General features: G+C 45.7%; 11 protein-coding genes across 15 annotated transcripts; 5 read left to right on the top strand and 6 right to left on the bottom strand.

Moving 5' to 3' along the window:
• The first annotated feature begins 2979 nt into the window (after window positions 1-2979).
• Window positions 2980-9749, top strand: LOC108027812 (bacchus). 2 transcript variants are annotated; one of them, XM_044094526.2, is made up of 4 exons: window positions 2980-3006; window positions 5885-6178; window positions 8801-8966; window positions 9038-9749. In XM_044094526.2, the coding sequence occupies exons 1-4, from the start codon at window positions 2995-2997 to the stop codon at window positions 9085-9087; spliced, it is 522 nt and encodes a 173-aa protein (XP_043950461.1). In that variant the 5' UTR covers window positions 2980-2994; the 3' UTR covers window positions 9088-9749. The 2 variants fall into 2 exon arrangements, with proteins under 2 accessions (XP_043950461.1, XP_016954879.1); XM_017099390.3 differs by lacking the exon at window positions 2980-3006 and adding an exon at window positions 5185-5307.
• Window positions 9750-11287: 1538 nt separating this feature from the next.
• LOC108027811 (methyltransferase N6AMT1) lies at window positions 11288-12082 on the bottom strand. The gene has a single exon (XM_044094525.1). The coding sequence runs from the start codon at window positions 12080-12082 to the stop codon at window positions 11408-11410; it is 675 nt and encodes a 224-aa protein (XP_043950460.1). The 3' UTR covers window positions 11288-11407.
• Window positions 12083-12094: 12 nt separating this feature from the next.
• On the bottom strand, window positions 12095-12540 carry LOC108027813 (SNAPIN protein homolog). The gene has a single exon (XM_017099391.3). It carries the CDS (start codon window positions 12497-12499, stop codon window positions 12095-12097), a length of 405 nt encoding a protein of 134 aa, XP_016954880.1. The 5' UTR covers window positions 12500-12540.
• A 263-nt stretch (window positions 12541-12803) lies between these two features.
• On the top strand, window positions 12804-16460 carry LOC108027856 (transportin-3). The gene is made up of 5 exons (XM_017099456.3): window positions 12804-13043; window positions 13113-14204; window positions 14418-14584; window positions 14643-16007; window positions 16067-16460. Exons 1-5 carry the CDS (start codon window positions 12930-12932, stop codon window positions 16125-16127), a joined length of 2799 nt encoding a protein of 932 aa, XP_016954945.1. The 5' UTR covers window positions 12804-12929; the 3' UTR covers window positions 16128-16460.
• Window positions 16461-16472: 12 nt separating this feature from the next.
• Window positions 16473-18570, bottom strand: LOC108027857 (sorting nexin-20). The gene is made up of 4 exons (XM_017099457.3): window positions 18357-18570; window positions 18140-18286; window positions 17354-18050; window positions 16473-17291 (listed from the first exon to the last, which is right to left on the bottom strand). The coding sequence occupies exons 1-4, from the start codon at window positions 18361-18363 to the stop codon at window positions 17156-17158; spliced, it is 987 nt and encodes a 328-aa protein (XP_016954946.1). The 5' UTR covers window positions 18364-18570; the 3' UTR covers window positions 16473-17155.
• A 498-nt stretch (window positions 18571-19068) lies between these two features.
• Window positions 19069-20091, top strand: LOC108027931 (gamma-secretase subunit Aph-1). The gene is made up of 2 exons (XM_017099559.3): window positions 19069-19558; window positions 19614-20091. The coding sequence occupies exons 1-2, from the start codon at window positions 19166-19168 to the stop codon at window positions 19935-19937; spliced, it is 717 nt and encodes a 238-aa protein (XP_016955048.1). The 5' UTR covers window positions 19069-19165; the 3' UTR covers window positions 19938-20091.
• Window positions 20092-20153: 62 nt separating this feature from the next.
• Window positions 20154-20842, bottom strand: LOC108027932 (transcription initiation factor TFIID subunit 10b). Its single transcript, XM_017099560.3, has one exon. The coding sequence runs from the start codon at window positions 20780-20782 to the stop codon at window positions 20333-20335; it is 450 nt and encodes a 149-aa protein (XP_016955049.1). The 5' UTR covers window positions 20783-20842; the 3' UTR covers window positions 20154-20332.
• Window positions 20843-21096: 254 nt separating this feature from the next.
• LOC108027882 (transcription initiation factor TFIID subunit 10) lies at window positions 21097-21847 on the top strand. Its single transcript, XM_017099498.3, has 2 exons — window positions 21097-21411; window positions 21474-21847. Exons 1-2 carry the CDS (start codon window positions 21166-21168, stop codon window positions 21729-21731), a joined length of 504 nt encoding a protein of 167 aa, XP_016954987.1. The 5' UTR covers window positions 21097-21165; the 3' UTR covers window positions 21732-21847.
• LOC108027879 (congested-like trachea protein) lies at window positions 21820-23226 on the bottom strand. Of its 2 annotated transcripts, none has more exons than XM_044094260.2 (2): window positions 22906-23226; window positions 21820-22857 (listed from the first exon to the last, which is right to left on the bottom strand). In XM_044094260.2, exon 2 carries the CDS (start codon window positions 22799-22801, stop codon window positions 21881-21883), a length of 921 nt encoding a protein of 306 aa, XP_043950195.1. In that variant the 5' UTR covers window positions 22802-22857; window positions 22906-23226; the 3' UTR covers window positions 21820-21880. The 2 variants fall into 2 exon arrangements, with proteins under 2 accessions (XP_043950195.1, XP_016954986.1); XM_017099497.3 differs by having other exon boundaries at window positions 21820-22851; window positions 22906-23225.
• An 18-nt stretch (window positions 23227-23244) lies between these two features.
• Window positions 23245-24033, top strand: LOC108027883 (adenosine 5'-monophosphoramidase HINT1). Of its 3 annotated transcripts, none has more exons than XM_017099500.3 (3): window positions 23245-23388; window positions 23457-23598; window positions 23665-24033. In XM_017099500.3, the coding sequence occupies exons 1-3, from the start codon at window positions 23348-23350 to the stop codon at window positions 23932-23934; spliced, it is 453 nt and encodes a 150-aa protein (XP_016954989.1). In that variant the 5' UTR covers window positions 23245-23347; the 3' UTR covers window positions 23935-24033. The 3 variants fall into 3 exon arrangements, with proteins under 3 accessions (XP_016954989.1, XP_016954988.1, XP_016954990.1); XM_017099499.3 differs by having other exon boundaries at window positions 23301-23388; window positions 23454-23598; XM_017099501.3 differs by lacking the exon at window positions 23245-23388 and having other exon boundaries at window positions 23395-23598.
• Window positions 24034-24397: 364 nt separating this feature from the next.
• Window positions 24398-25557, bottom strand: LOC108027884 (rab-like protein 3). Its single transcript, XM_017099503.3, has 2 exons — window positions 25183-25557; window positions 24398-25118 (listed from the first exon to the last, which is right to left on the bottom strand). The coding sequence occupies exons 1-2, from the start codon at window positions 25247-25249 to the stop codon at window positions 24457-24459; spliced, it is 729 nt and encodes a 242-aa protein (XP_016954992.1). The 5' UTR covers window positions 25250-25557; the 3' UTR covers window positions 24398-24456.
• Between the last annotated feature and the right edge of the window lie 1272 nt (window positions 25558-26829).

The following is a 26829-nucleotide window of genomic DNA, read 5'->3' as shown; positions in this document are numbered from 1 at the left end:
GGGTTTTAACCCAAGGATTCGACGATTAAATCCTCCATCTTTTTGTAAAAATAATTTATAAGGTTTATGACTTCTGATCTGATCTATTCGCCAAAGCTCACAAAGAAATGTTTATCAAACCAACCAGAAAAGATATGAGGGTTCGCTAGCCAACCGAAATAGCATTGGGTCTATTATAAATTGTGGCTGCTAATCAAAAACGGCTATCAAACTTTAAAATATCCGTCTCAATATTATCGAAAAAAAAACAGTATTAACCATGAACCAATCCCCCTCTTAGTAATATAAAATTTTAACAATAAAAAATAGAAAAATATCAAATTGTTTTTTAAATTTTGTTTCTTAATTTATGTGAGCTAATGTTTTATGCTTTTTTTGCGTAACTGCGGAATTGTTAGTGGTGGGTAATTGGTCATATTATCGATGGTGCACACGACCATCGATATTAAGTAATAATCGGTTGATACCGATTTTTTCGTAATGAAACCTGAAAAATTTCATAAATAAATGCAAAAGCCTTAGGACTTTTCTGAAAATTTTGCTGTGCATCACAATCAACGAATCAAAATTCTGGTGTGTTTTTGAATTGTCAAATGCAACCGTGTGGCTTGCGCCCAATTATTGCTACCAAGCGATGACCAGTGTTTCAAAGTGTCCGAGTGGACACATTGTGTGTTGTGAAAGGGCTTATTAATTAAATAAAATAAAAAAATCAAATTATTATTTTTAATTAAAACAAAAAAGTTTAGCAAAAATCTTTATATTCGAATATAAAATATACACTTTTTAAATTAATTTTTTGTTATAATTTATACGAAATTTTGAAAGCATAAAAAATATATATTTGCTGCTCAGAAAATATTTACATAGTTATTAAATAAGGATAAGCTCCCTTGAAAGACGTTAAAATTTAACGTAAAAATATATGAAAATTAATAATATAATAATATAGCCACAAGTTAATTTACAGCTTTGGCTCTGACTATGAAAAAACCTTTGTTCATATGGAAACATTGTTGCCGCCTCCTTGACGTTTGTATGTAAATGTGTAATTATTGAATAAATGATTTTTGCTCAGACCAACAAAGACAAGTCACACAATCATGGTCACTGGCCGCTGTTTTATTTTGGCTGTGCGAACGCAAACGAATTCCGCCTATGATGCCATGATGGTTCTGCCCCTTCTCCGCAAATGATTCATTCATGCTACCCATTCTCTGTCTGCTCTCATCTCCGACGGACCCAGCACCACCGACCGGGTGACCCACCGCACCACCACACAACATATAGTACGCCACCCACCACAAGTGCTCAGTGCAGCGAAATGCATGACGCAGATGGCAAAAGGAAGGTATCTGGGAATGGGGAGGTTTCTCTGGTTGCTCAGACGTTTTGTAGCCAAAATGGTAGCCTTTCAATGAATGCGTTTTTGTTTTAAAACAGCATTTCTGTTCGATTTTTAATATAAATTCTGATAGTGTGTAAAATGTTTAATTAAACAAAGGTTAGAATGAGAAGTTAGACTTTGTTAAGGCATCTGGGGATACTAATACTTTTTTTGAAGTAGGAAAATGTATTATATTTATGTCATCAATATTACCCAAAAAAAACTTTGTTATAAAAATTATGCAACTGACAACATTATAAATTATAAATATGGTTTATAACAAATAATACATTTTTTTGATGTACTGGATTGTTTCCGTTAGATCTCCATACAAATTGAGGTTATGTATGTATATTCTCACACTTTTTCAGGACCTTTTTGCTTCAAAAAAATCTTTGTTTTCCAAAATTATACAACTGACAATATTATAAATTATAAATATGGTTTTTAACAAATAATAGTTTTTTTTTGATGTACTGGAATGCTTTAGTTAGATCTCCATACAAATTGAGGTTATGTATGTATATTCCCACACGTTTTCGGGACCTTTTTGCCTCAAAAAAAAAATCTTTGTTTTCAAAATTATACAACTGACAATATTATAAATTATAAATATGGTTTATAACAAATAATAGTTTTTTTTTATGTACTGGAATGCTTTCGTTAGATCTCCATACAAATTGAGGTTATGTATGTATATTCCCACACTTTTTCGGCACCTTTTTGCTTCAAAACAGATGGACTGTCATCACTGGCAATGCAGTGGGTGGGTGAGCAGAGCCTGAGCCTATTTGGGGCATTTCAGATGCAGCAATGCAGTGGCAGTAGCTGTCTTCCCCCGTACTTCAACAGCGTAGCCGGAAGAATGTCCACTCGCCCGTCACGGGTGTGGTGTCCTGCGCTCTACGCAAGGCTCAGAGCGCACCTCATGGCGACCCGGACCCACTGACGGAGGACATCATAGCTCTTCTCCCTGGTCAGGTGGTATTGGAAATCGAAGACAATGGGGCTGCTTAAATTCGTCTTAATAATTGCGTGTAAGCCGCCCGCTGACGCAGGTGAAGCAGGCGAGGTGGGCAGGTGAGCAGGCACGGCACTCGTGTGGAAACATTAGCACATGCCAGGAAAACGAGACCCGACCCGAGAACTGAAAAGTCTGATGCCACGGCGACGACGATGATCGTCTTGTATGGCCCGGATCGAGCTCTCGAGCCGGGCGGCCATGCGAATCGCCCAGCTATCTAGCAACAGTCTAACCACCGCTCTAATCGAGTCGTAAACCTGTTCATGTCGTTCTACCGGGCAATCTTGTGTGCCTAAGCGCCAAAAGGGACAGCCCACAGGGGCTATTTTTGTGCGCTACCGCTGAGTTCGTATCTGTAGCCTCCGTTTATTGGATGGCATTTATTATGGAACTAATCGTACCGAGATTTTCTATTATATTGGCATAAGATTTTCTGATCCCATACTCCTTACAAAGCCCTAACTACCTCATCACAGATCTATTAGCACCGCACCTGAAAACTTAATCGTCGTGTGTGTCTGAGCGTCTGGCCATCGATTGTTTGCACTGAGATTGGTTCACACCTTTATGCTGCAGCAGTTTAATGACGCAACGTGTAAGTGCACTGGGAGAAACGCTTGGGGCAGGTCATGAACAGCGCAGGGGAAGGGAAAATACAAGACTGGCTGGAAAATACCAACAATATAGAGTATAGATCATAAAAGTACTGGAAAACACACAAGGCAGATGCTAGAGTTCCTAGAAAGGACAACCATTTTTGCCTGCCCGAACCTCTTAATCGGTTTTCCATTTCGAAATACCGCCCGACCTTGAAATGTCGTCCCTCGTAACACCCAGATAGCTCGGGAAATGGGCACAGGTTGTCCTCTGGAAGCCAGATACCGATGGCATTGTTCACTGACCAGAGGCGCTGGCTTTCTCCCGGGAGAGACCCCATTCTTGGGGGAACGAACAACACACTCGAGCGGACGCCAGGAGTTTGGAGGGCGGAAAGTGAAGTGAGAAGAAATCAAGACGCAAATCGGCTTATCAGGCGGAAAGTCAGCGCCTCTGCTCAAATATGTGATAACTGAGCGGACGGACGAGGGCCCACGATTACAGGTGTCTACGCTTACGCTTACTCCACCGCCTCGGATGGGCTGGCTGCTCGGAACAGGTTCGCCGGTTCGCCGGTTCGCCGGCTGGCCGATTTAATTAGCGAGTCGTCCGCTCGCTCTGTCGTCGACCGTATTATTCAGATTACAAACCATATAGCCTAGGCATTCGTATTTGTATTTGCCTTTGCTTGCGCGCAAAAATAGCTGAAAACATGAATGGCTGTGGCGAGAAAACTCGACAGGCGGATACCCGGCTTCGGGGATTGGTCAACTCGAATCACTTCCAGCTGATAACGCATCTAGTATCTGGTATCTAGAGAACATTTTCGGAATCCCCTCGGTGCCCTGTCTAATCTCAAACCCCACACATTCTGAGTGAACTTGGGAAGGCGACCTCCGAGTGATCGGTTGACTGATAGCACAGATCTGTAGTGGAAAGTAATACGCCCTCGGGCACGTTGATTACCAGGTGATTTGGGCGATGTGTTATAGCCCAGTCGGCAGTTCTGCCATATATTAGTCGGTTCCTGAACCAACTGGGTTCGTGTAACGAACAGAGCGCCAAATGGCCGAACCACAAGTGCGGGATCAACAGAAAGATTGGCACTCAAAAAAGAATTAAGGGTGGACCCTGTTCGGTTAGATGATAAGCACATAAAAACATTGAAAGAAGTCTAATCTTCAAAGAGCAAATAGCAAAACGTTGTTAAAAAAAAAAAATTAAAAAAAAAAATTTCCATCTTTTTTCAACTAATCAAAAATTTAAGCACAGACCACTAAAAGCATTGAAAGCGAACTACTAAAATCACGTAGAGCTGTGTCTAAAAATGATTTTAAGTCAAATCTTCAAAAAGCAAATAGCAAAACGTTGTTAAAAAAATTTCCTACTTGTTTAAGTAATCAAAAATTTAAGCACAGACCTCTAAAAACATTGAAAGCAAACTACTAGAATCACGTGGAGCTGTGTTTAAAAATGCTTTTAAGTCTAATCTTCAAAGAGCAAATAGAAAAACGTTGCTTTAAAAATATATAAAAAAAAATTTCCAACTTTTTCCAAGTAATCAAAAATTTAGAATAGCTTTTTTTGCCAATTGCGCGCTATTAGATCGTTAGAATCTCGAAAATAGCTGCCCGCTTTCGTATCACCTGCTTCCCCACACGTTACCAATCAATTGACCCCAATCCGCGACGACATTGCGTCCCACGCTGCTGCTGGTCCACTCTATAAATACGAATCACACAGCGAGCACAGCACACATCTGCAGCAACAATGCTGCAACACTCCTGCCCATCGGCAACATCCACATCCACTGTGCCGCTCTGTTCCGCCGACGAACGGTCAGAGCGCCACAGAGGGACTGCACCACCTCAACCACCTCAACCACCCCCTCCCCCCTGCCCCCAGGCCGTGCTGCCGCGTGAAACCAGCACCCCCCTCCTAACCCCACAAACGCACCACCGGTGCGCGCAATTTTCAAATTTACCGCCAAACGCGCCCACAACTGTACTCACGAAACCCAAGCAGATTTTGTATGGAATTAATCAGGAAACCCACTCAACTTGTCAGCCGCAGATCTAGTTTTGATCGCAGCGCCTCGGGAAAAGGGTCAAAATGAAGGGGATACCGCTGGCTATAGCCTCGATCGGTCGCGGAACCGATCCGAACAGCGGTATTTGAGTTATAGGCGAAAAAGTGTGGAAACGCTTTCGAGCAAGAAGAAGCAAGCGGCAATTTCTAGCCACCGCGCGGACGGCAAGTTTAGTCTTGTACGAACCGTCGACGGGTGAACATATCGGTGGTTAGCCAACCAGAGGGATGCGACGCATCAGTGGGGCCTACGAGGGGATTTTGAAAGAAGCATCCTTTTGCCTGTCGTAGCGCCGCCTGATGTGTGGCCAACTCCTGCTATATAGATACCATATATATATACAATCGACAGAAAATCACCGCAAAATAATATTTCGAAAATCCATCGCTCGCTCTGCGGGATGTTGTTGTTGTCTTCTCTCTGCGCTGCCGCCATCGACTGCGGCTGTACAAATGCCGCGGCGGTTTTTTGAGTGTATTGCCATGGCTTGGGCCAATGGCGTGGGAGAGAGATAGCCCAGCTCCGAGAGAGAGAGAGAGGGAACGTGCTGAGGGAGAGCCGGCGAGAGGGAGAGCCCGAGTTACTCTCGCCGGGAGAGCGAGTGCTTAAATAGACGGCCCGCTGCCGGACCGCAGTCAGTGTGTTTGTGTGCTTCGTGCGGTGCGGTTATCTCTGTCCCTCTCTCTCTCTCGCCTTGCCGAGTATTTTGCGCTGGTTTTTTGTCAATTCCAAAATCCGAAATACAATAACCAAAACAAGCGAAAAACCGCACTGTTCTTTTGTATAGCGAATACTGAAAGTTCCGGAAAAGAAACTCAAAATCACAACAAACATGTCGGCTGCTACGGAACAACAGAACAACGGCGATGTGGCCGTGGAGAAGGTGGCGGCGGAGGAGGTCTCCTCCGTCAAGGACGATCTCAAGGCGAAGGCGGGCGCCGAGGATAAGGCGGCCGCCGCCGACGCCGCCGGCGATGCGGCCGACAACGGCACGTCAAAGGACGGCGAGGATGCCGCCGACGCCGCCGCCGCCGCTGCCCCCGCAAAGGAATCCGTGAAAGGCACCAAAAGGCCAGCAGAAGTGAGTATCCCTCGGCTCCTAACCATTTGTTTACGCGCTAAAATCGACCGATCCCCCCCCTCTGATTCACTTGATAAACGCGACGAGTTCCACTTTTTCGGGGGCTGAGAAAAATTCTAGAAATAGATATACACACGTTTTTCGGAACAGCGCACTCTCGCGGTGGCTTATATACCCACGAAAAGATAGAAGCGTGGGGAGAGCGCGCCAGAGATACACATGTGTGTGTTGTTTACGATTAACCAAGATGATTGCGGCGGGTCCGGCAATCAAAGATTGCGGTTGTTAGGTTCAAATCGAGGTTAGAGGGCCATCATGCATATAGACCGGCAGTGCGGTACAGTTGGCCAGCGCCCTGTGTCTCTGGGGTGAATAATGTGTTTTTAATAAACCGACTAACCCCCGCGCTCCACACACATAGGTCATTAGCATTGACGTGTTCGAGTGCCAAGCATTACCAAGCAATGGATATCACCGGGCGGCCATAACTCATACTCTTGGCCCTGTTTATCGGCCAGCTAGCACACGGCAATTGCCAATGCAAACGCCGCGCGCGGTGCCAATGCACTCTCTCAATGAAAACACGGCATTGCCGGCCGGTAAATTGCTCATGTCGCGTTTTGCCACTTTATTTTTGGTTAGCATCGCGAGGAGCACGCGGTGTTTGAACCACTTTTTGGGCGGTGCGACGACGGCTGCGAATGTCGCATTCCATAATCGGGGAGCACATTGCTTGATAAAAATAAAATAGTTCGGCCAGTAAGGCAGATAAATTGGCAAATCAAGCGCTTTTCTCAAACTCAAACTCGAAGTAAAAATGTACAGTTTAGCGGGAGAGCGAGATACGGATACGAATGGGAGAGAGAAGATACGGATTCGAATGGGAGAGAGAAGATACGGGTGCAAAGGGGAGAGAAGAGATACGGATACGAATGGCAGAGAGGAGATACGGGTGCAAATGGGAGAGAGGAGATACGGGTACGAATGAGAGAGAGAAGATATGCTTACAAATGGGAGAGAGAAGATACGGATACAAATGGGAGAGAGAAGATACGCATATAAATCAGAGATAGAGAGAGAGAGCCGCTCTCCGCTCGCTCGCAATTTGTATACACACCGTGGGCCGCTTTGCTGTTTGCGTTTGTGCTTACATTTATCTTTCACTTTTCTCTGCTCTGCCTCATGCGTATTTATTTTGGTACATAAAAACAAGACAGTTTTACAGGGTGTCGCTGGCCCTAGTAGTTACTTATCCTGGGTTTAGCCACAAATCAATTAAGATACTTTCGGAAGTAGTTGGTACAGTGGGGCACATTCTGGCAGTGAACCCTTGCTTTATTTAACACAAAATCTTAGCAATGGAAAAGTTTGTACCACTGCCCTCCATTTTTCCTAGAAAATTCGAGAATGCAAACGAAAAATCCTTTTGTTTTCAAGCATTTAACAAGCGGTTTCTTGTTCTCTCCGAAGTAAGCCGTCTCTATTTCTACACCAAAGATACGATTAGCAGAACATGGATTAACTCTGTTGTGGAAATCTGAGTGCCAAATATTTCCACTCCCCCTGGGACCCTGTGCCCTCCCAATCCTCCACTGCACATTTCTCGGGTTCTGGGTCTCGTGACTTATGCTGTAAGCGGAATAAAATAAGGGGGGGCCGGGCGGGCTGGCCATTAATTTTGCACACATTTTTCCACAGCCCGCTTGTTTTCCGCATTTTCCGCTTTGTAACAGTCTGGCAAGTGGGGCCCATGTACTTGCGGCTACTCTTTGACTTGGGAACGTGACCGCCTATGTGCTACAGCGCAGGCATATACCATAGTATGTATCTTGTTGTTGGTTGGCCAGCGGCAAAAGTTGAACCCACGCATGTTGTTGTTTTGCGCCTTTTTCCCGCTGCCGACGTCGCTGCAGCAGCTGTCGCTGGCGTGCGAGAGAGAGAGGGATTCATTCATGCAGTTCAGGTACAGTTTACAGTTTCTGCGAACGGGACGCTCTCTCTCTCTCTCTCTCTGGGGCGCTCTCCTGGGCTCTCTCCCACTCTCCCGCTTTTACAGGGCACGCTTGGCTTCGCTTCGTATCTCACGGATGCGGATACATATGTCGGTGCCGGCGTCGCTGCTTGTTGTTTTTTTTTCTCCCCCCCTTTATGTAGTAAATGTGTCGCCTAATACATACACAACACCGCTGTAACACGGCTGCACTTGTAATCCGCTCTCTCTCTCTCTGCCGCTCTCTTTGCCGCAGCGAATTACATTGGCGCGCGCATTTTTCAAATGTTTTTTACGGCGAAAATAACGATTTTCGTGGCTGCTTGTTTTGTGGGCTGAAAATATACATTTTATGACTGTGTACACACGCACAGGGAAGCTAAGAGGGGTACTGGATGCCCTTGATCAAGGAGATGTGTGGGTTTGAGTTGGGCGCGAAACCTTCCCTCGTTTCTGGCCATTTCCCTGCTTTTCCTGGTCTAGATGCGTAGGTATTTACATATTTTGTGTGTATTTGGGGGCAACTAAGACCTGGGTTCAACACCCACAGCTGTTTAATGAATTTGCCTCTAATAAAATATGGTTCTCAAGACATTTTCACTAATTCCCCTTCGATTTCCTGCTTTTTCCAGGCCAAATCCGCAGAATCAAAGAAGGCCAAGAAAGCCGCCGCCGCCGCCGATGGCGATTCGGATGAGGAAGAGGCTCTGGACGAGATCATCGAGGGCGACAGTGAAATCGAGAGCGACGAGTACGACATCCCCTACGATGGCGAGGAGGACGACATTGAATGTGATGGTGAGTTGGCGAAAACCTCTTCCTGCTCTTCCCGCGAATCTAATCACCTGATTTTCCCCAATCCCATATAGACGATGATGATGATAATGATGACGGTTCCGGCTCGGACGATCAGGCGTAATAATAATGTAGTCAAAAATACAAACAAAAACAAACAAAAAATTTAAATTAATAATAAATAAAAGTTACAAGCAAAAAAACAAAACAAAAAAATAATAATAAACCAACAAGCAGAAAATAAACCACAACAAGGAGAGGAGGAAGGAGAAAAAACCACAAAAAAATCGCAAAAGTATATAATTTTTATGTTTAAGAAATAATTTTTTATTTCTTACCTTATTTTAATTGTATTTTACGTGTACTTTTTTTATAAAAAACTACAAAACAAACAAAAATTGTAATTGAAGGCATTTTCGTATGAAGGTAATCTATACGGAAACCAAACAAGAAGTAAACATCCCCACTATATACAAAAAAAAAAAACAAAAACAAAAACCAAATCTTTCTTTCCTTTATGTCATAAGTCCTAATTTAAACGCCCAGTTTATGCGTGAAACAAGAATTATACAAAGATTGAAAATGTAGCGTAAACGAAGCCCGTGAATTAAACACTGACACACACATACAAAATATTGAAATTCATTATTAAATTAGACGTTACATTTATGAATGATCGAAAGAAGCAAAAAATACAAAAGTGAAAAAGAAACAGCAAATGCAATTAAATACAAAACAAATATAACATACAAATTGTATTTAAATAAATCGCAAAAATCATTGAAAGCCCATTTTCGACACTCACTCACGATGACACTCAAGTTTTAGCTATGGTTTCAAAATTTTCGCGCCCACTGTGGCCAAAAATTCCCACACCCAAGGCACTGGGCCTATCTTGGTCTTCGCTTTTGGGGCAGAAAATGCAAAAACATCGGGAAGTTTGAGTTCTACCCCTCTGTTTCGTTTCAGCATTTAGCCATAAACTATGATTAATCTTAAGTACTTACATGTGTCAGTATTAGAGCGAAGGGTCTACTATTCTGTTGAGAAATTGTGCGAGCGAATCGATTATCGGTGATAAGCCTAGTTCATTTGTAAATTGTAAAAACCGACCCGAAAATCGAAAAAAACGAGCAAGAAATACACTTTTAATGTTACACGAATCTACGAGTAAGGGTATCCCAGCTATTTATACACAACCCCCAAACGAGTTCTTAACATGTAACGACTGATATTCGACAAAGAAATGTGCCCAGTTGGTCAATCAAGGGGCTCGATACCGAAAGCCGCCGAAACCACCCAGAAAACACTGTCCTCCACCATAACCGATACAGCCCCCACACACACACAGACCACCCACTGACCCAGATCCAAAGGCAACTGGCTCTAAGCTCAAATTGCGTACCGAACACTGAATAATCGAACTCAACTTAGCTGAAACATATGCCGAAGTTAAGTAAGCCGATTTGATACCAGATATAACAATAATAACGATAGCCACGACAATGTTAAAGAATCTCATGCATTTTGTAAATACCAATTATCTATGTACCCGCTCTGTGCGAAAACGACATCCTTGAGTACGGCAAAGGCAGAAACTGAACCACGAATCGAAAAAGAGAGTATGAAACAATTTTGAACGATGAAATAAATACTTGTAATTACGTAAAAGCAAAAACCATACGCACATGCCTATTGGCATCTATTAGATGCGAGTAAAACGTTTGTTTCCATTGCTTTGCCGGTGTTTGTATCACTTTGGGTGGGGCAACAACCCCCTTTCGACGCGGTAGTGGGCCACCTTTGGGGATGGAGTGGTTATCCACGAGCACATATAGGTACATAATTCATTGATTGGCCTTTTGTCCAGATCCCACCCCTCCCAACGCTCACCTTTTCGGGGGTTGACAATACTGGTTTCCGCAAACCTCCCTACAGAAGAAGCGATTAGGTGAAGTAAGGGATGATAGGGGAATTTAATTGGAAATGATACTTCGATTAAATACTTTCTGGGAACTATATAAAATGTATATTTTAGAGCAATACAAACCGGTGAGGTTTTTTACTAGATATAAATTCAAATTTAAAGAGTTTGAAAGCGCGCCAAACCTTTTGAATTTGTAGTGGAAAAGCTTGAAATAAAGCTTTGTTTCAATAATATTAATATTTGTACATTTTATCATAATGTCCCTAAGTCTTTTATATTTTCAGTTTTATACAAAACTCAGAACTGATCAAAAATATATAAGGTTTCTACCCTGAACTTTAAACTTTAATTTTATAGAGCTGTACCTATCTTTGATACCATAAAAAACTTTGATTAGTTCAACTTTAATTAAAATTGTACCTTGTATTATTTAATTTAAGTATCAAATTTGAACTTTTACTTTATAATCGTTACCGTTTAACTAAAATACAACTTGATTTTGATATTATTGCACGAGTCATGATGATGGGGGGGACCTGGTGACCTTCAGTATGTACAGATGCTCGCCAGGAATGCGTCGCTCCATGAACTTAACAGCCCGGAACTCGAGGCCCTCTAAGTATTTGATAATCTCCTCCGGCTTGTTCTCCCGCAAAAGGAGTAGGTAGAGAACGCCCCGTGGAGAAAGTATGTCATCCAGTTGCTTGAGTAGAATGTCCGTGATGCGTCGCCCATCCTGTCCGCCGGCCCAGGAGAAGACCAGATTGCGTTCCGTCGAGGACTCGCTGTGGGAATCGAACTGCTGCGTCTGCAGCTCCTCGTCGCTGGTCACCACATAGGGGGGATTGAAGAGCAGCACGTCCACGGATTGTGGACGCAGTGCATCAGCTAGATTGCAACGAATGCTCTCCAAACGTGCTCCATTTCGGGCAGCAGTTCTTCGGGTGGCATCGCAGGCTTTGGGATTGATGTCAGTGGCCAGGCACAGGGAGCATCCAGCCAGTTTCTTGGCCAGAGCCGTGATAATCACGCCCGAACCTGAGCCCAACTCCACGCAAAGATGCGGCTGCAGCTGCTCCAGGTAGGGCAGATCCATTTCCAGAGCATCCAGCAGTAGGAACGAGTCCTCTGCTGGCTCATAGACCTGCTCGTAGTCCTCCGGGCTCAGGTGGTCGGTGTAGGGCGTCTCCATGACGGACGAGATCTAGGATATGTTGGTGCTGAGCGCCGAGTCGAGGAGCGCTTGTCGCCGTCGCTGCTCCTTCTCGATCAGCTTGTGCAGATTGGTGAGCCGCTCCTGGCTGGTGCCCAGAACGTTGCTGATCACGGTCACCTTGTGCTTCACGTTCAGCAGCTCCTTCACCTTGTCCGCGAACTCGGGTATCTGACTCTGGGCCTTCTCGATGTCCCGCAGCTGGGCGGCCAGTGCGTCCAGTTGGCCCCGCAGCTCCGCCTGCAACTGGATGGTGGAGGCCACGCGCTCGTCCAGCCGCTCGATGGTCGGCTTGAAGAGATTGGTGATGCCCTCGGCGAGGATGTCGCGCGTGGGATTCGTGCAAAAGTTCTCCGTGTTCTCCTCCAAGGATGTGACGGTGCTGTCCGAATCCATGGCAGAATCTAATCAGAATCCGGGAATCAGAGGTTCTCATGGGGAGCCTATATGTTATCGATACTTTGTTTCGATAGTCGTGTGTATTTAAAAAACCGTAGAAAAGGGAATGTAACACAAAATTAAAATTTTTTATTTAGAAAAAATGCTTTATTTTATAAACACCAGCCTTTAATTACATTTTAGAAACATTTATTAGTCAATAAAATAAACATTTTCGTAAGAAATTAAAAACAATCGATATTTACAGCACCCGGCAGCCCTGGTCCCAGCCGACTATCGATCACACGCACCCCCAAGTAATCGCCCGCCTCCTCTGTTATCGATACACTACACTACACGGGATGTACGCACTCAACCATCGCTAAAAAAATATAATAATAATTTAATCGTTAAGAAAACCTATGCGCTGACTGTAGCTGCCGATGAAATGGATACGTACTCGGTGGACGTGGTGTACCAAGCAATCAGCGCCCTCTTCCAGGGCAACAACCCCAAGGAGCAGGAGAAGGCCAACAAATGGCTACAGGACTTCCAGAAGTCGGTGAGTGATAGTCGCCCGGTGTACTAGATTTCCCTTTTTGTGGCTAATCCAAATGGTATTTCATTGAAGATCTATTCGTGGACGATTGCGGACGAGCTGCTGCACCAGAAGCGAGATCTGCACGCCAACTACTTCGCCGCCCAGACGATGCGGAACAAGATCCAGAATTCCTTCAGCGAACTGCCCCCCCACACGCACGAATCCCTGCGGGATTCCCTAATCACGCACATAGGCCAGATCGACGAGCAGACGGACAATGTGATTGTGACACAGCTTAGTCTGGCGGTGGCCGACCTGGCCCTACTCATGGCCAGCTGGCAGGAGCCGATCAACGATCTCCTGGTGACCCTAGCCCCACATCCCGCCGCCATTTGGCCCCTGCTGGAGGTGCTCAAGGTGCTGCCCGAGGAAATAGACTCGCGGTATCTGCGGCTGGGCGCCAATCGGCGGGAGGAGGTGCACAAGCAGCTGGACGCCAGCGCGGAGTGCGTCCTAAAGTTCCTGTGCATGTGCCTGCAGCGGGAGGATCTCGACCAGCAGCGCGTATGGAATGCGGCGCTGCGCACCTACAGTGCCTGGCTGGTGATCCACGCCTTCCCCGTCTCGCATGTGTACAATAACGACCTCACCCAGCTGGCTTTCCGACTGCTCTCGCTGCCGGAGACCACGGGCAAGCTGCACGACAATGCCACCGAGTGTGTGTGTGCTTTGCTCTCCTGCATGAACACGCGACAGGATGCCGCCAGCGATTCGGAGTCCTCCGTCGAGGCACAGATCTTCGGAGCGGTGTGCATGCTGGAGACACCCTATCACCTGAGCGTGGCGCACGAGGACACCGATAAGACGATCAACTACTGCAGGATTTTCACCTCACTATGTGACGCCTTCTTCTACGACTTGCTGGCCGATCCCCAGAAGCCACACTACTGCTTGAAGGGATTGGATCTCGTGCTGTTGTGTGTCGGCCACTTTGACTACGAGGTGGCCGAGATCACCTTCCACCTGTGGTACAAGCTCAGCGAGGATCTCTTCCAGCGCAACGAGGACAAGCTGACGGCGCTCTTCCGCCCGCACATCGAGCGGCTGATAAGCGCCCTGTTCCGGCACTCGCAAATGGAAAGCGACCACGACGGACTCATCGAGGAGAACAACAATTTCTTTGTGAGTTTGTGAAAGCACTATTTATTTATGAGCTATCACATTTCACCAGATTGTAAAATTGCTAATAGTTCATAACACCTAAGCCAACTAGGCATTTATCTTTAAAACCGGTTTCTATCAACAAGAAAAAAGAACCAGAGAATACTGACTTTTTAGACTGTGAAATGACCGTTGACAAATCTAATAATAAATGTTGACATTATTTCCCTCCAGGACTTTCGACGCAAGGTCTCAGATCTGATAAAAGACGTGGCCTTCATAGTGGGATCCGGAGCGTGCTTCAAGCAAATGTTCCACATCCTGCAAGCACCAGAAACTACTTGGGAATCCACAGAGGCGGCTCTATTTATCATGCAGAATGTGGCCAAAAATATACTGCCGTACGTACAAAACCTTATCAGAGTGTATTAGATTAATAATACTCCCCTTCCTTTGTAGAGATGAAAACGAGGTGATACCCAAGGTCGTGGAAGCGATTCTGAACATGTCGGAGCAAACACACATAGCAGTCAGATACACCGCGATCCTGCTGATCGGCGAGCTGTGCGACTGGATTGAGAACCATCCCGAGTCCTTGGAGGCGGTGCTCAACTTTCTGCTGTACGCCCTGCAGCAGAAGAATGGCTTGGCTCCGGCTGCAGCCATGGCACTGACCTCCATCTGCTCCGCCTGCCGCCAGAAGATGGTGTGTCACATCAGCGGTCTGGTGGAGATCGCCCGCAGCCTGGACAGCTTTCAGATCAACAACGATGTGGCCATAGGTTTGCTGAAAGGCATTTCCCTTATACTGACCCGCCTGCCGCGCGAGCAACTTCAGCCTGCTCTGCGGGAAATCATCGGCTTCCAGCTGCAACCGCTGGCCCAGCTGGTGGACAGTAGTGGTACGAGTGTACAGAAGGGAGAGCGCACAGACCCAGTTTATTGGATAGACAGAGCCTGCGCCATTATCCGGCACACAAATCCCGACGTGCCCGACACAGTGGAGCACCCCACGGTGGCCATTCTGAACGACGCCTGGCCTCTGATCTCGAGAGTGATGGACAAGTACCAGAGCGACCTGCGCATCATGGAGCGCACCTGCCGACTGATCCGCTACGGCATCCGGATGGTGAGAAAGCAGGCGATGCTGCTGGTGGAACCACTGATCAAGCAAATGGTGTTGCTATATGCTGTGCAGCACCACAGTTGTTTCCTCTACGTGGGCTCCATACTGGTGGATGAGTTCGCCAAGTCAAGCGAATGCATTGGGGGTCTGCTGGAGATGCTGCAGGCATTTATCGAACCCACCTTTGGCCTGCTGCAGATGGAGAACGGCCTTAAAAATAACCCCGACACCGTGGACGACTTCTTCCGCTTGGCCTCGCGCTACTTGGACTGCTGTCCCCAACAACTGCTCCAGAGCAGCCTCATCACGCCGATCTTCCAGTGCGCTTTAATAGCCTGCTCGTTGGACCACCGCGAAGCCAACTCCTCGGTGATGAAGTTCTTTATCAACCTGTTGGTCTGGGGCAGGACGAACAGCCACAGTAGGAATGCAGAATGTCGTCCTTTGGTGGTGGAGCTGGCCAACCAGCATGGCGGAGCTTTGGTGATGAACTTGATCCAGGCTTCGGTCTTCCAACTGCACTCCTACATGCTGGTGGACGTGGCCGAGGTGATCCACGAACTGAAGCAGGTGGTGGGCAACGAAAGGATGCAACCGTTTTTGGCCCAGGCTCTAGAGGCGCTGCCGAAAAAGAACAGCGGTGGCTATGTGACGGCCACGCAGCAGCAGCTGGATGAATTCAGCAATACAGTGCTGAGGTGAGTCAAAAAATATAAATATTTTATGTATTCTTTTTAACATCTTATAACCTTTGCAGAGCGGACACAACGAAAGCTATTTCGCAGGCTTTGAAAACCTTTACGCGGCTCTTCCGCTAATTGAAAAGAAGCTGGAACCTGGTTTGGTTGATTCTGTACATTTTGAATGATGTATGTAGTGTTGCAAGGGCGCTAACAATTTGTTAAAAACGCACGTACCCCTCTATTTATATTATAGTTGAATCGATTGTGTGACGTAATAAGTTATAAATAATTCGTACTGTACATTTTGAGTGCGGTCAAGAGATCCTCACAGCAAATAGCTATAAGTTAAATAGTGCACTCCTAGACGTAAGTTAAAACCCCAAAATGACTCAGAAACAAGCATAAGCCTAAAGTAAAACCAACCATTAAATATACACCAACTATTTAGTTTTAAATGCCCAAACCTGACGACGACAACGATTTCTGTTCTGGAAAACAATTGAGTATAATATTTATTCATTGAAAAAAGCAATCACAAGGCATTGGGCTGTACGGATAAATAACTCTGGGAGCTGTGTTCTATTTGTCTAATATTTTTCCAGGCTGATATGGAGTTCCCATCTTGGATTTGCAGACTGTGCGTCATGGACCTACGATACTACGTTTGTGATTCACATGGGCGGGGAAATAGTGCTTGGCTTAATCACAACTCACACTGGGTACAAACCACAGAGACGAACGAACAAAATCAAACAATACGTAATGAGAAACATAAACACGCTTAAACTAACCCTAAAGTTACCAAAGTAGGACATTACGGATACAGATTTTAGGATAGTCGCAATATTACAAATATAAATAGTGTAGACAAGAGCATAATTTGTGTTATTTGGCTATTATGAGTTTGCAAACAAATTAAATTAAACATTTAACAGAAAAACATAAAAGGGTTGGACTCATTTGTTTTGTGACTGAAAATTCCCAAACGATCTACTTTGACGAGCAGCATTGTGAAAACTTGCTGATACCTTAAAGGTTGATAAATACTCCTTTTACCTTAATACTAATTGCACATGTTCTCTAATTGCACTTTACGCTTCGCGGCTGAAACTACTGAACAAAATGCTGAACTACTGGATTCCAACTCTGGTGGAGATTCCGACTCATATGGTTTCGGTGCGTGGATCGATCTTGTGAATAGCCTGCATGAGATTTTCGGTGTTCGCAGTGTTGATGCCCTGCTTGGACATGTCACTCAGTCGATCGGTTATGGGCTTCTGGTCCTGGCCACGCTGCCACCTGAAAGGAAAATGGATTCAGCTTAAAGGTTTTCCAATTTCTGATGTGTCGGATGCACTTACCACAGGTGGGCACAGGTGTGGAGCAGGGGAATGTAGAGAGGCAGCAGATCAATGTCGCACAGCGTCTCAAAGCGACTGAGAGCCAATAGAGCCCACCTCTCGGCTGCGTGATGAGGCACCGGCGATGAAGTGCAGGCCGCCACCAGGCGACAGAGTATCAGGAGCACGGGGCGCGATCGATTCATGTATATCTTGTTAAGCAATCGAAAACAGTTCTCCAGAATGGGTATGGCCATCTCGTGGCGCCGCTCGTCCAGAAACTGGCAGGCCTTGGTCAGTTCATCGTGCTGCAGGAAGCGCAGAAAGTCCTCCGAGTCGCGGAGCTTCGCCTGACTCGCCACATAGGTGAGGAACGTCTCGAAGGCCGCGCTCCGTTCGCCAATCAGCTCGGATTTAAAGTTGCCCATCAGCACCTTGGCTGGGAAGTACTTGTTGGCCATCTCCGCGGGATGCAGGCGCTTCAGGCCCAGGTAAAGCTCCCGAAAGTCGGTGTAGCGACGTTCGATCTTGGCCGGCTGAGTGTCCTCCGTGGCGCCATCCTGCCTCACAGTCAGCTCGTACACCACAAAGCGTTTGATCTTCACATCCTCGCCATCGGGCGGCATAATGTGAGCCAGCAGGATGTCGAAACGGAGCACCGTGCTCCCATCGGTGGGCGGCTTGTACTCGGCACTGGTTGTGGGTCGCTCCCAGAAACCTAAACAGGAAATAAGTATATTTAAGTTATGTAATTTTTATAGTTTTATATGGTTAATAACGGCCAATGTCCTTAGACCTTATACAAACCCTTTTGGAGCGCCTTATCGGATTCGGGTGCGGGAATGTCGAGGGCCGCCGCCTCGATGGCTGGGCTGTCCAGCTCATCCGGACCAGGTGCATCCCCCTCGTAGGACGGTTGGTGGGGCAGCAGGCGCTTGGCCATCACGGCGTGAACTGGAAGAGGGAAAACAGCGTCGAAATAAATCTCTGGGGACCTGCTAATTGGAGATTTCACTCCACTCACTGGGCATATGGGGTCTCCGGAGTGTCTTTGTGTTTTTCCGCTGGGGTGCTGTTTTCGATCTGCTGCTGGGCAAGTGCAATGCGCTTCTGGTTTACGGCGGATTATGCGGTTTGCATGGTGCGGCCGAGTTGAGTCAATTTACAGTGACTAATCCCGCCCCAAACAAAAATATTGCAAGTGGGACGGAGGCCTTTGTTTAGTGCGGGTGAACCGCGCATGGGCGACTTTCCGAACACCCTACGCGGGGGAGGTACTTGGCGAACATGCAGGGAAACATAAGCCGTAACTTTCAAGTGTTATTATAAGTTACTTAGCTTATTTAACCTCGATATTCATTGCCTAAATTTGTGCTATTACATAATTTATGTTTATATAAAGACCTTCTGTAACAAGTTACTTTCAAAAAAACGGACTCTTCATAGTAGGGTATGAAAACATTGCTGTTATGCCATCTGGCATCCCTAAAAACTATTAAATGTCTTATCCGCCAGCTGATACCCTTAATATTTTTTTTACTTTCCCTAACTACATTAAAAAGATGCTGAGTTATAAATATAACAAGCCCACTTGCAATTGCTACGATTGCCTCAAATTTCTTTCTTAAAAAACCTGTTTTGCCGAAAATCAAAACTATCTACTAGTGTAGGGTATAAGAACTATTAAAACGCGCAGTCTGGCATCCCCAGCAGCCTGCAACAGTCTGGCAGCTCGCGGCTCGCTTGTCAGTTTCTGCTTCCTCTTCCCACGTAAACCAAAACACCCACAAACCAAGCGAAAAATCCAGATCCGGGGAATATTACAAAGAAAAGATGACGTTGCCCGAGTTCTTTGGCTGCACCTTCATCGCCTTCGGACCGCCCTTCGCCCTGTTCGTCTTCACCATCGCCAATGACCCGGTGCGGATCATAATCCTCATAGCGGCGGCCTTCTTCTGGCTGCTCTCGCTGCTGATCTCGTCCTTGTGGTACGCCATCATTCCGCTGAAGGGTTTCATAGCCTTCGGCGTGGTCTTCTCGGTGTTCTTCCAAGAGGGCTTTCGGTACATCATCTACCGGATCCTGCGCAGCACGGAGCAGGGACTGCACGCCGTGGCGGAGGACACCAGAGTGACGGACAACAAACACATCCTGGCCTATGTCTCCGGCCTGGGATTCGGCATTATCTCCGGAATGTTTGCACTGGTCAATGTGTTGGCTGATATGGTGAGTGGTCTACATGTAAAGTATGCTCCCAATACTGATATCTTCCGAATTTCAGAGTGGTCCTGGAACCATGGGCTTGAAGAGCGGCACGGAGCTGTTCTTCGTCACCTCGGCTGCCCAGGCTCTGTCCATCATCCTGCTGCACACCTTCTGGAGCGTCATATTCTTCAACGCCTTCGACACAAACAACTACCTGCATATCTCCTATGTGGTGGGCAGCCACCTGTTTGTCTCCCTCATCACCCTGCTCAATGCCAACGAGTTGTATACCGCCACTCTGCTGATCAACTACTTAGTTACCATATTCACGGGCGTCCTGGCATTCCGAGTGGCTGGGGGAACCGCGCGCAGCTTCAAGAAATTTATAACATGCCAATGAACAAGCGCTTAGTATTAGCCACCTAGTTTATAGACTTGGGATAACCTAATTTAAAAATAAAACTTTACCTTGTATATGCTCTATATGTTAAACTATCCATGGACTTCAATTCCTTATACTTAAATTATATTTTGAAAATACAAATGTAACAACAGCTCATAGGCTTTTATACATTCTAATGCAATTATTCGAAGGATTTTTGACACATTTCGTGTATTCCAGTGCCTAAAATCTTTATTTTCGATGTCTTCAACATTTGTTTACAAACGTAGCCGACAGCATCATATATTTACTGGTTAAACATAGGATATAGATCTACAAAATCTTAGACGCATTAACATCTTGGAGAAAGGAAAAAGTACTAGTACTAACACACGGCATAAGGAAGCCTCTTTCTACTGACTATAGTCCATTTTCCTGACATTGATGCCGTAGTCGGCCAAAGCCGGCTGCAGGTCCTCCATGGTCAGGGTGAACTTGCGATCCTTGGCCTTAGAACCGCCTGGCGTGTTGGTGGTCTGCATGTGGGTGCGTGCCTTGGAGTGCTGCAGTGCGTCGTCGATGATGTCGGACATGTACTTCTGGGCGGCGAGGCTGATCAGCCGGACGATGCGCTTGTCGTCCGACTGGAAGCCGCCCATATTAAGATAGTGCGAGGTCACCGCATCCGGAATCAAAGGAGTGTAATCCTCCAGCTGCGACATGAAGTCGCTAAGATGCGAGGCCGGTGTGTTCCTCTCCCGGTCTCCTCCCAAGCCGGCAGCTCCGGAAGATTGTCCATGGTTGCCCTGATTGCCGCTGGAAGCGGAGTTGTGGTAAATTATGCCGAAATTGGAGCCCACCATTGTAAACAGAACAGAAAACAATTCGCTCACTGCACACAAATGAAGTTATCGGCAAACCTGTTATCGACTGTTATCGATAGAAGGGACATGGGTGTATTGGGGAAATGATTACCCTTTTTGTTTAAACTTTTAAATACTTATTAGTGAATGTTAAATTAATTTTCATAACAAATTTAACAAAATATATCTTAATTGATTTTCCATACTTTGCTATTAAACTAAAACCGAATTTTGGGAACCCCTTTAGAAAATTCTTCTCCCTACAGCCATGTTCGATACATCGAAATTCTGCATCCATTTTATCGAATATTTTTCGTGCATATTCGATAAGTTCACAACCAAAACACAATTTCTAGAAATAAACCAACAAAAATCGCAAAACAATGGCTTCTGATGGTGAGGATATCAATATAACACCCGCTGAATCTCTGGCCTCGGCCACGGACACCGAGGATGAGGAGTTGGACCCGTCACATGTGAATTCCGACCTGGAATCCGACGACGAGGTCTTGGAAGTGGAGGAGGTGCCAGCGACCGCTGAGGAAGCCGATATGGATGAGCTGCTGCGGCAGCTGGAGGATTATACGCCCACCATTCCGGACGCCCTGACCATGCATGCCCTGAAAACGGTAGCTAGCCAATGGGATTTAACAGGGGAATACCTTGTACTGATATTCTAAATCTCCTCCAGGCTGGCTTTTCCACCGTGGACCCGCAAATAGTGCGCCTCATCTCCGTGTCCGCCCAGAAATTCATCTCCGACATCGCCAACGATGCACTGCAGCACTGCAAGACGCGCACTACGAACATCCAGCACTCCAGTGGCCACAGTTCTAGCAAGGATAAGAAGAACCCCAAGGATCGCAAGTACACGCTGGCCATGGAGGATCTGGTTCCCGCCCTCGCCGATCACGGCATCACCATGCGCAAGCCCCAATACTTCGTTTAAGTTTAGTTATAAGCAGAAAGCACAGTTCACTAAAGTTCCCACAGTTTGTACAATCGCTCTTCTTAAATTGAGCATATTAATAGATTCATTTTCTTTCAATATTTAAAAACACTTTAGTGAGACACTAAATTTATTTCACCTATTTTCAACTAGAAATTTGGCGCCACAATGTTGAAGAACTTGTTGGCTAGTTCAATGCCAAAGAAACAGGCAGCGTTCGCCGGGAAGGCACGGATCATGATGGGCGTGACGCCGCGATACAAGGCCAGAGGACCATCCTTAACAATCAGGTCCTTGAAGACACTGCGAATGCCGTGTTTGTAGGTGCCTTCCGGAGCCGATTGCAGGCGACTCTTGAGGACATCGGCTGGCATTCCCAGAATCCAGTAGGCCATGCCGGCAGCTCCACCAGCGAAAATCGTTGAGGTAGTACTAATCTGGCCAGTCTCGGATTTGGCCTTGGCCACATTCTGGATAGCTTCATATACCAGGAAGTACAGTCCGTTGGCGGGCAAATCCCTGAGCATGGTGGCGCAGCTGCCCTTGAAGACGCTGCGAAGTCCACCCTCCTTGTAGAGCTTTCCGGCGCAGTCGATCATGCCGTTGTACTTGCGCTGGCCTCCCTGACCCTGCTGCGTCTGCAGCAGCACCTTGATCCGCTCTCCGGGCGCCATGATCAGGGTGGAGAACAGGCCGGAGAATGAGCCGGCCACAAAGATCTGCGAGTAGGTGAGCTTGGCGTCTTCACCGCGCTGCTGGAGGCGTTTGCCCAGCGCGTAGCCAGCGAAACACATGGCAAAGATGGGAGCAACACCGGTCAGGGGTGCCGACATTCCCTTGTACAGGCCTCGGACTCCCTCGTTCTTGATGGTCTTCGCAGCACAATCGAAGGTTCCTTTGTACATGGGACTCTCGCCAGGCGCCGGCCGAGGCATCGTCTGCAGGCGCACCTTGATGGTGTCCAGCGGGTGACCAGATAACACATTGCAGATTCCTCCGAATCCTCCGGTGAGGAAGGACTTTATCGGATTGGCCTTGCGCTCGGCGGAGACTTTCTCAGTGGTGGCCATGGCTCTGGGTTACTCTACACCTTCACCTTCGAGGCGGCGGCTGCTCAGTTCTGGAACTAGTGGTGTTTACTTGAGGGTATCAAGTGGATTATTGGAATTTGCACCTAGCCGATAGTTCTGAACTAATCTTATGGCTATTATAGCGATAAGGAGAGAGGCGTCATTACGTCACAGAAAGCTAATTTCTCCTTCAGACTTCCCAGATGATATGGCGGAGGTATCACAAAAATATTGCCACGAAGGAACTGGATCTCGGCAGAAGAGTGGTCTTACTGGTTTAATGATCTTATGATTTCCATATGTTGCAGCGGGTCCAAAGTCCATGTGGGTATTTTTCCTGTTTAGCAACTGAGCTAGGTGTCCTTATTTTTAGTTTAAGTAAGAGAAAACTATACCATTTTCTTCAAGTCTTTAAGTGCCCTGTAATATTTTCTATTTTAAATAATAATAAATAACAATTAAGAGATCGCAGTTTTGAGCATCAAAATACCCTAAAAATGGAGCGTATGTGGATTTTTTGAAAACTCAGTTGGCAGCGCTTTTTCGATGTTCCTGACGACCGGCCGGAATTTCTTTCGTGTTTTCAGGTGGGTGCACGCCATTTCTGCTTAATTATCTAAAGTGCAGCGATTATAGAGCATATACTATCTAGTAGTTCTCGACATATAGCAACCTGCGGGGCTAGAATGGCGAGCGAGGTGGAAAAATCGCAGACGGCAGCTGCCAGCGAAGATACTATTTTCGGCAAGATTTTGCGCAAGGAGATTCCATGCACTTTTATCCACGAGGATGACAAGGTGAGTTCAAAGTCTGCTGGGTCAGTGGATAGATAGTAAACGGCATTATCTTTGCAATCTCTATAGTGCGTGGCCTTCCATGATGTGGCCCCCCAGGCACCAACCCATTTCCTGGTGATCCCTCGCAAGCCGATTGCCCAACTCTCGCTGGCTGAGGATGGCGACGCTGATCTGCTGGGTCACCTCATGTTGGTGGGTCGCAAGGTGGCCAAGGATCTGGGCCTGAAGGAGGGATACCGCGTGGTCATCAACAATGGCAAGCACGGTGCCCAGTCCGTGTACCACTTGCATTTGCACTTCCTCGGCGGTCGCCAGATGCAGTGGCCTCCGGGATAGGAGCATCCCATGAAACCCAGAAGATTTAAGATCATGTAATACCAAGAACTCTAAGAACTCCAAGAGGTATATTAAAAAAAATTATGTTAAAGGAAAAAACATGTTTCTTTGGTTCATTTTCATAGATATTACGATTGAACCTCCAGCAGTTTCGGGTTTTCGCATTTAAGAGATTATTATGCATCTTAGGACCCATAGTTGAACATATTATATGGAAAGATCGTCTATTTTGTCAACCATAATTCAAGAAATTAAAACTTGACCATTTTTAGTTGATAATTCCTTACCAACTTATCTGAAACAGAAATTTTCAAGATACTAATAAAAAATAGCAATTTAGGGACTTCTTATAGAAGGATAACTTTATTGATATAGTCAAGATCTTATATCAACTTATAAGACCGTCATACTCAAACAACACAACGTTCTTACCATCTGCTAGAAAATCAAAATGTTTCAAAAATTATTTTCCATAAATATTATTAGTTAACAAAAAACTAGAAAATATAAACTGAGATCTGTTCAAAGGTGGCGGGTATGTGAGAGTGGAAAGAGCTCCTTGAACTCGACCACGCGATTTAGGAAGGCGCGCAGCTTGCCCTGATTGCGGCCTTTGTCCGCAAAGCTCTTGGGATCCCGGCAGTTCAGGAGGATCTCGTCGGCCGCCAACTGGTGGGCTATGCTCCCGCGCCGACGCAACGGCCGGCGCGCCAGTTTATCCAACCTGGTGCCCACCACCAGGATGGGAACGTGCTGGCGCCTCAGGATGGGCCGGGTGCGTCGGTGGCGATGCTTGCAAATCTCACGCAACGGCTCGTACAGCCAATCGTGCAGATTGTCCTGCGAGCGTAGGTCCTGCAGATTGTAGACCAGGACAATGCCATCGATGTTCTTATAGAAACTATCGCGCTGATCGCGCCGCATGCGCAGATCGCTGTTCAGATCGTAGAACTCCACGAAATACAGGATATCACTGGGCGTGATCGGGGTAAACGGAAACTTCTCCGAGCGCTCCGAGGAGGAGGGCGAGGTCCAGGTGGGCGAGGGAGGCAGCTCCATGGAGTCGGGATACTCGTGTAGCCGCACCTGGACATTCCAGGATCCCTCGCCCACGGTGCGGGAGGCGGGTGTGGGCGTTATTTCACTGCTGGCCAGCAAATTGGTCAGACTTGTCTTCCCCACTCCTGGAAAGATGAATGGCAATATACCAGTTAATGTTATCCAATTATTATTTTAAAGTTATCGCACCTCTGTCGCCCAGCATTAAGATGCGAACCGTGGACACATCCTTAAGATGTAGCTGTTTTTTTTTCATATCCTTTTTTTTGGGTTTTTTTTTTTTGGTTAACGCTCTATGTTTGTGGCCGTATAGTATGTAGTACTAAATACAATGCATATTTTAATGAATAATTATAGGATCCTCGCCTACTCTTTTATTATTAGTTCATTAAAGTATACCCAGATGGATTTATTGTTTAGTGGCATTTTAAAACGCATTTTTAATCCACTATCAGAACTGTGACAAGTAGGCTTTCCCTTGGTTAAGTTCAATCCTGATTGATTGAAGTTAGAAAACACAATGCACAGTCTCCTCTAAAATAATCGGTGCTATCTGTAATTCGAAGGCGTATCACATACTAAGATTCGTTTCGCCTATTAAAAAAAAACATACGCTTTCCTCCGATTCAGCTTTAAAACTGACCAGACTTTATGAATACATACATATATAGCTCTATGGCTTTGGAAATATAAATACTAAATATCAGCTAAGTTTTATGCTAATCCAACATAATTATACCCCTTACTAGGGTATACTAGGTTCTTTGGAAAATAAGTAACAGGTATATGTTTATAGTCCATATCACTAGTCGGAGTCAAATTTATACTAATTTTTAAAGGCTAAAGTCTCAAAATTTTAAAAAACAGACCATTTAATAAAAAATTATACGCAAATAAAGTGTGCAGTCTTGAAAACAGCCTATATGCATGCAATATCTCCATCTCCTTCGCACTCCTTTAAGCTGAGTAATGAGTATCTTATAGTCGAGGATGTCCTCTCTTCCTTGTCTTACATAAGCATTTATAAATGCGGGCATGAGGACAGTAGATTAAGACAAATTAATAACTAACAAATTAATTTAATACATTTTTTAATTTGGTTAAATACTATAAAATTTATATTTAAAATAAATGCCTGCTTGGAAAAAATTTAATTTATTAAATTTAATCATCGTTCTGAATTCACAGCCATATTACCTCTACAACAAAAAAGAAAAATTTTCCCACAGCGATGATAAGAACCATTATTATCACCAACAGTGCTTTCGGAAATAAAATGTAACACAGTTTATATTTCGAGCATTTAATCCGGCTTAGTTGTCGCCTCAGTAGACGCGATTAGGGCAGGCAACAAGCGCTCGAAAGCACCCGGGATAAGGAAACAAGATTATTAGTTTTCAAACATTTGTTTATTGTTTATAAACATTCCTCGTTTCATTTCACATATGTTAGTTCTTGTGTATCTGTGTATATCTGTGTGGTTCACATCGCTAGTGATTTACATAGATCACCTATCTGTTGCTGTTGTTTTGGGGCTCTTTATTGTTGGCGGCACGGTTGTGGCAACACCTTTGGTGGCCCTCGGGCTCACCTGCGACTGGCGCCAACCGTGCACTGGTGTCAGAGTTCGAGTGTATCTTGTTAAATTCTTTTTGCCTCGGAAATAAAATGCTATGCTTGTCTTGCAATACAGTTGCTTTGTAGTATGTATATATATGCAGTTTATTCAATAATATTCCTTCGCTTGCAACACAGCTTGCAGAGCCTCAATTCAAGATTCGTTTGGTAATAGCATTTAAAACATATATTACTATCATATATGGTTTCGCTTTAGTG

Source organism: Drosophila biarmipes, chromosome 2L (assembly GCF_025231255.1).
Source record: "Drosophila biarmipes strain raj3 chromosome 2L, RU_DBia_V1.1, whole genome shotgun sequence".
Lineage (NCBI taxonomy): Eukaryota > Metazoa > Arthropoda > Insecta > Diptera > Drosophilidae > Drosophila > Drosophila biarmipes.
The sequence above is the reverse complement of the archived record's forward strand: the minus strand, read 5'-3'. Positions and strand labels throughout refer to the sequence as shown.

Excerpts from the sequence above, each read along its gene's own strand:
- LOC108027812 (XM_044094526.2), top strand. Across the intron at positions 6,179-8,800 it reads GCACCAAAAGGCCAGCAGAA|GCCAAATCCGCAGAATCAAA; the intron begins GTGAGTATCCCT and ends TGCTTTTTCCAG. Across the intron at positions 8,967-9,037 it reads GGACGACATTGAATGTGATG|ACGATGATGATGATAATGAT; the intron begins GTGAGTTGGCGA and ends AATCCCATATAG.
- LOC108027811 (XM_044094525.1), bottom strand. The coding sequence starts at position 12,082 with ATGGAGACGCCCTACACCGACCACCTGAGCCCGGAGGACTACGAGCAG.
- LOC108027813 (XM_017099391.3), bottom strand. The coding sequence starts at position 12,499 with ATGGATTCGGACAGCACCGTCACATCCTTGGAGGAGAACACGGAGAAC.
- LOC108027856 (XM_017099456.3), top strand. The coding sequence starts at position 12,930 with ATGGATACGTACTCGGTGGACGTGGTGTACCAAGCAATCAGCGCCCTC. Across the intron at positions 13,044-13,112 it reads TACAGGACTTCCAGAAGTCG|ATCTATTCGTGGACGATTGC; the intron begins GTGAGTGATAGT and ends ATTTCATTGAAG. Across the intron at positions 14,585-14,642 it reads GTGGCCAAAAATATACTGCC|AGATGAAAACGAGGTGATAC; the intron begins GTACGTACAAAA and ends CTTCCTTTGTAG.
- LOC108027857 (XM_017099457.3), bottom strand. Across the intron at positions 18,051-18,139 it reads CGATAAGGCGCTCCAAAAGG|GTTTCTGGGAGCGACCCACA; the intron begins GTTTGTATAAGG and ends TTTCCTGTTTAG. Across the intron at positions 17,292-17,353 it reads CACACCTGTGCCCACCTGTG|GTGGCAGCGTGGCCAGGACC; the intron begins GTAAGTGCATCC and ends TTTTCCTTTCAG.
- LOC108027931 (XM_017099559.3), top strand. The coding sequence starts at position 19,166 with ATGACGTTGCCCGAGTTCTTTGGCTGCACCTTCATCGCCTTCGGACCG. Across the intron at positions 19,559-19,613 it reads TCAATGTGTTGGCTGATATG|AGTGGTCCTGGAACCATGGG; the intron begins GTGAGTGGTCTA and ends TCCGAATTTCAG.
- LOC108027932 (XM_017099560.3), bottom strand. The coding sequence starts at position 20,782 with ATGGTGGGCTCCAATTTCGGCATAATTTACCACAACTCCGCTTCCAGC.
- LOC108027882 (XM_017099498.3), top strand. The coding sequence starts at position 21,166 with ATGGCTTCTGATGGTGAGGATATCAATATAACACCCGCTGAATCTCTG. Across the intron at positions 21,412-21,473 it reads CCATGCATGCCCTGAAAACG|GCTGGCTTTTCCACCGTGGA; the intron begins GTAGCTAGCCAA and ends AATCTCCTCCAG.
- LOC108027879 (XM_044094260.2), bottom strand. The coding sequence starts at position 22,801 with ATGGCCACCACTGAGAAAGTCTCCGCCGAGCGCAAGGCCAATCCGATA.
- LOC108027883 (XM_017099499.3), top strand. The coding sequence starts at position 23,348 with ATGTTCCTGACGACCGGCCGGAATTTCTTTCGTGTTTTCAG. Across the intron at positions 23,389-23,453 it reads AATTTCTTTCGTGTTTTCAG|TAGTTCTCGACATATAGCAA; the intron begins GTGGGTGCACGC and ends TATACTATCTAG. Across the intron at positions 23,599-23,664 it reads TTATCCACGAGGATGACAAG|TGCGTGGCCTTCCATGATGT; the intron begins GTGAGTTCAAAG and ends CAATCTCTATAG.
- LOC108027884 (XM_017099503.3), bottom strand. The coding sequence starts at position 25,249 with ATGAAAAAAAAACAGCTACATCTTAAGGATGTGTCCACGGTTCGCATC. Across the intron at positions 25,119-25,182 it reads CTTAATGCTGGGCGACAGAG|GAGTGGGGAAGACAAGTCTG; the intron begins GTGCGATAACTT and ends TCATCTTTCCAG.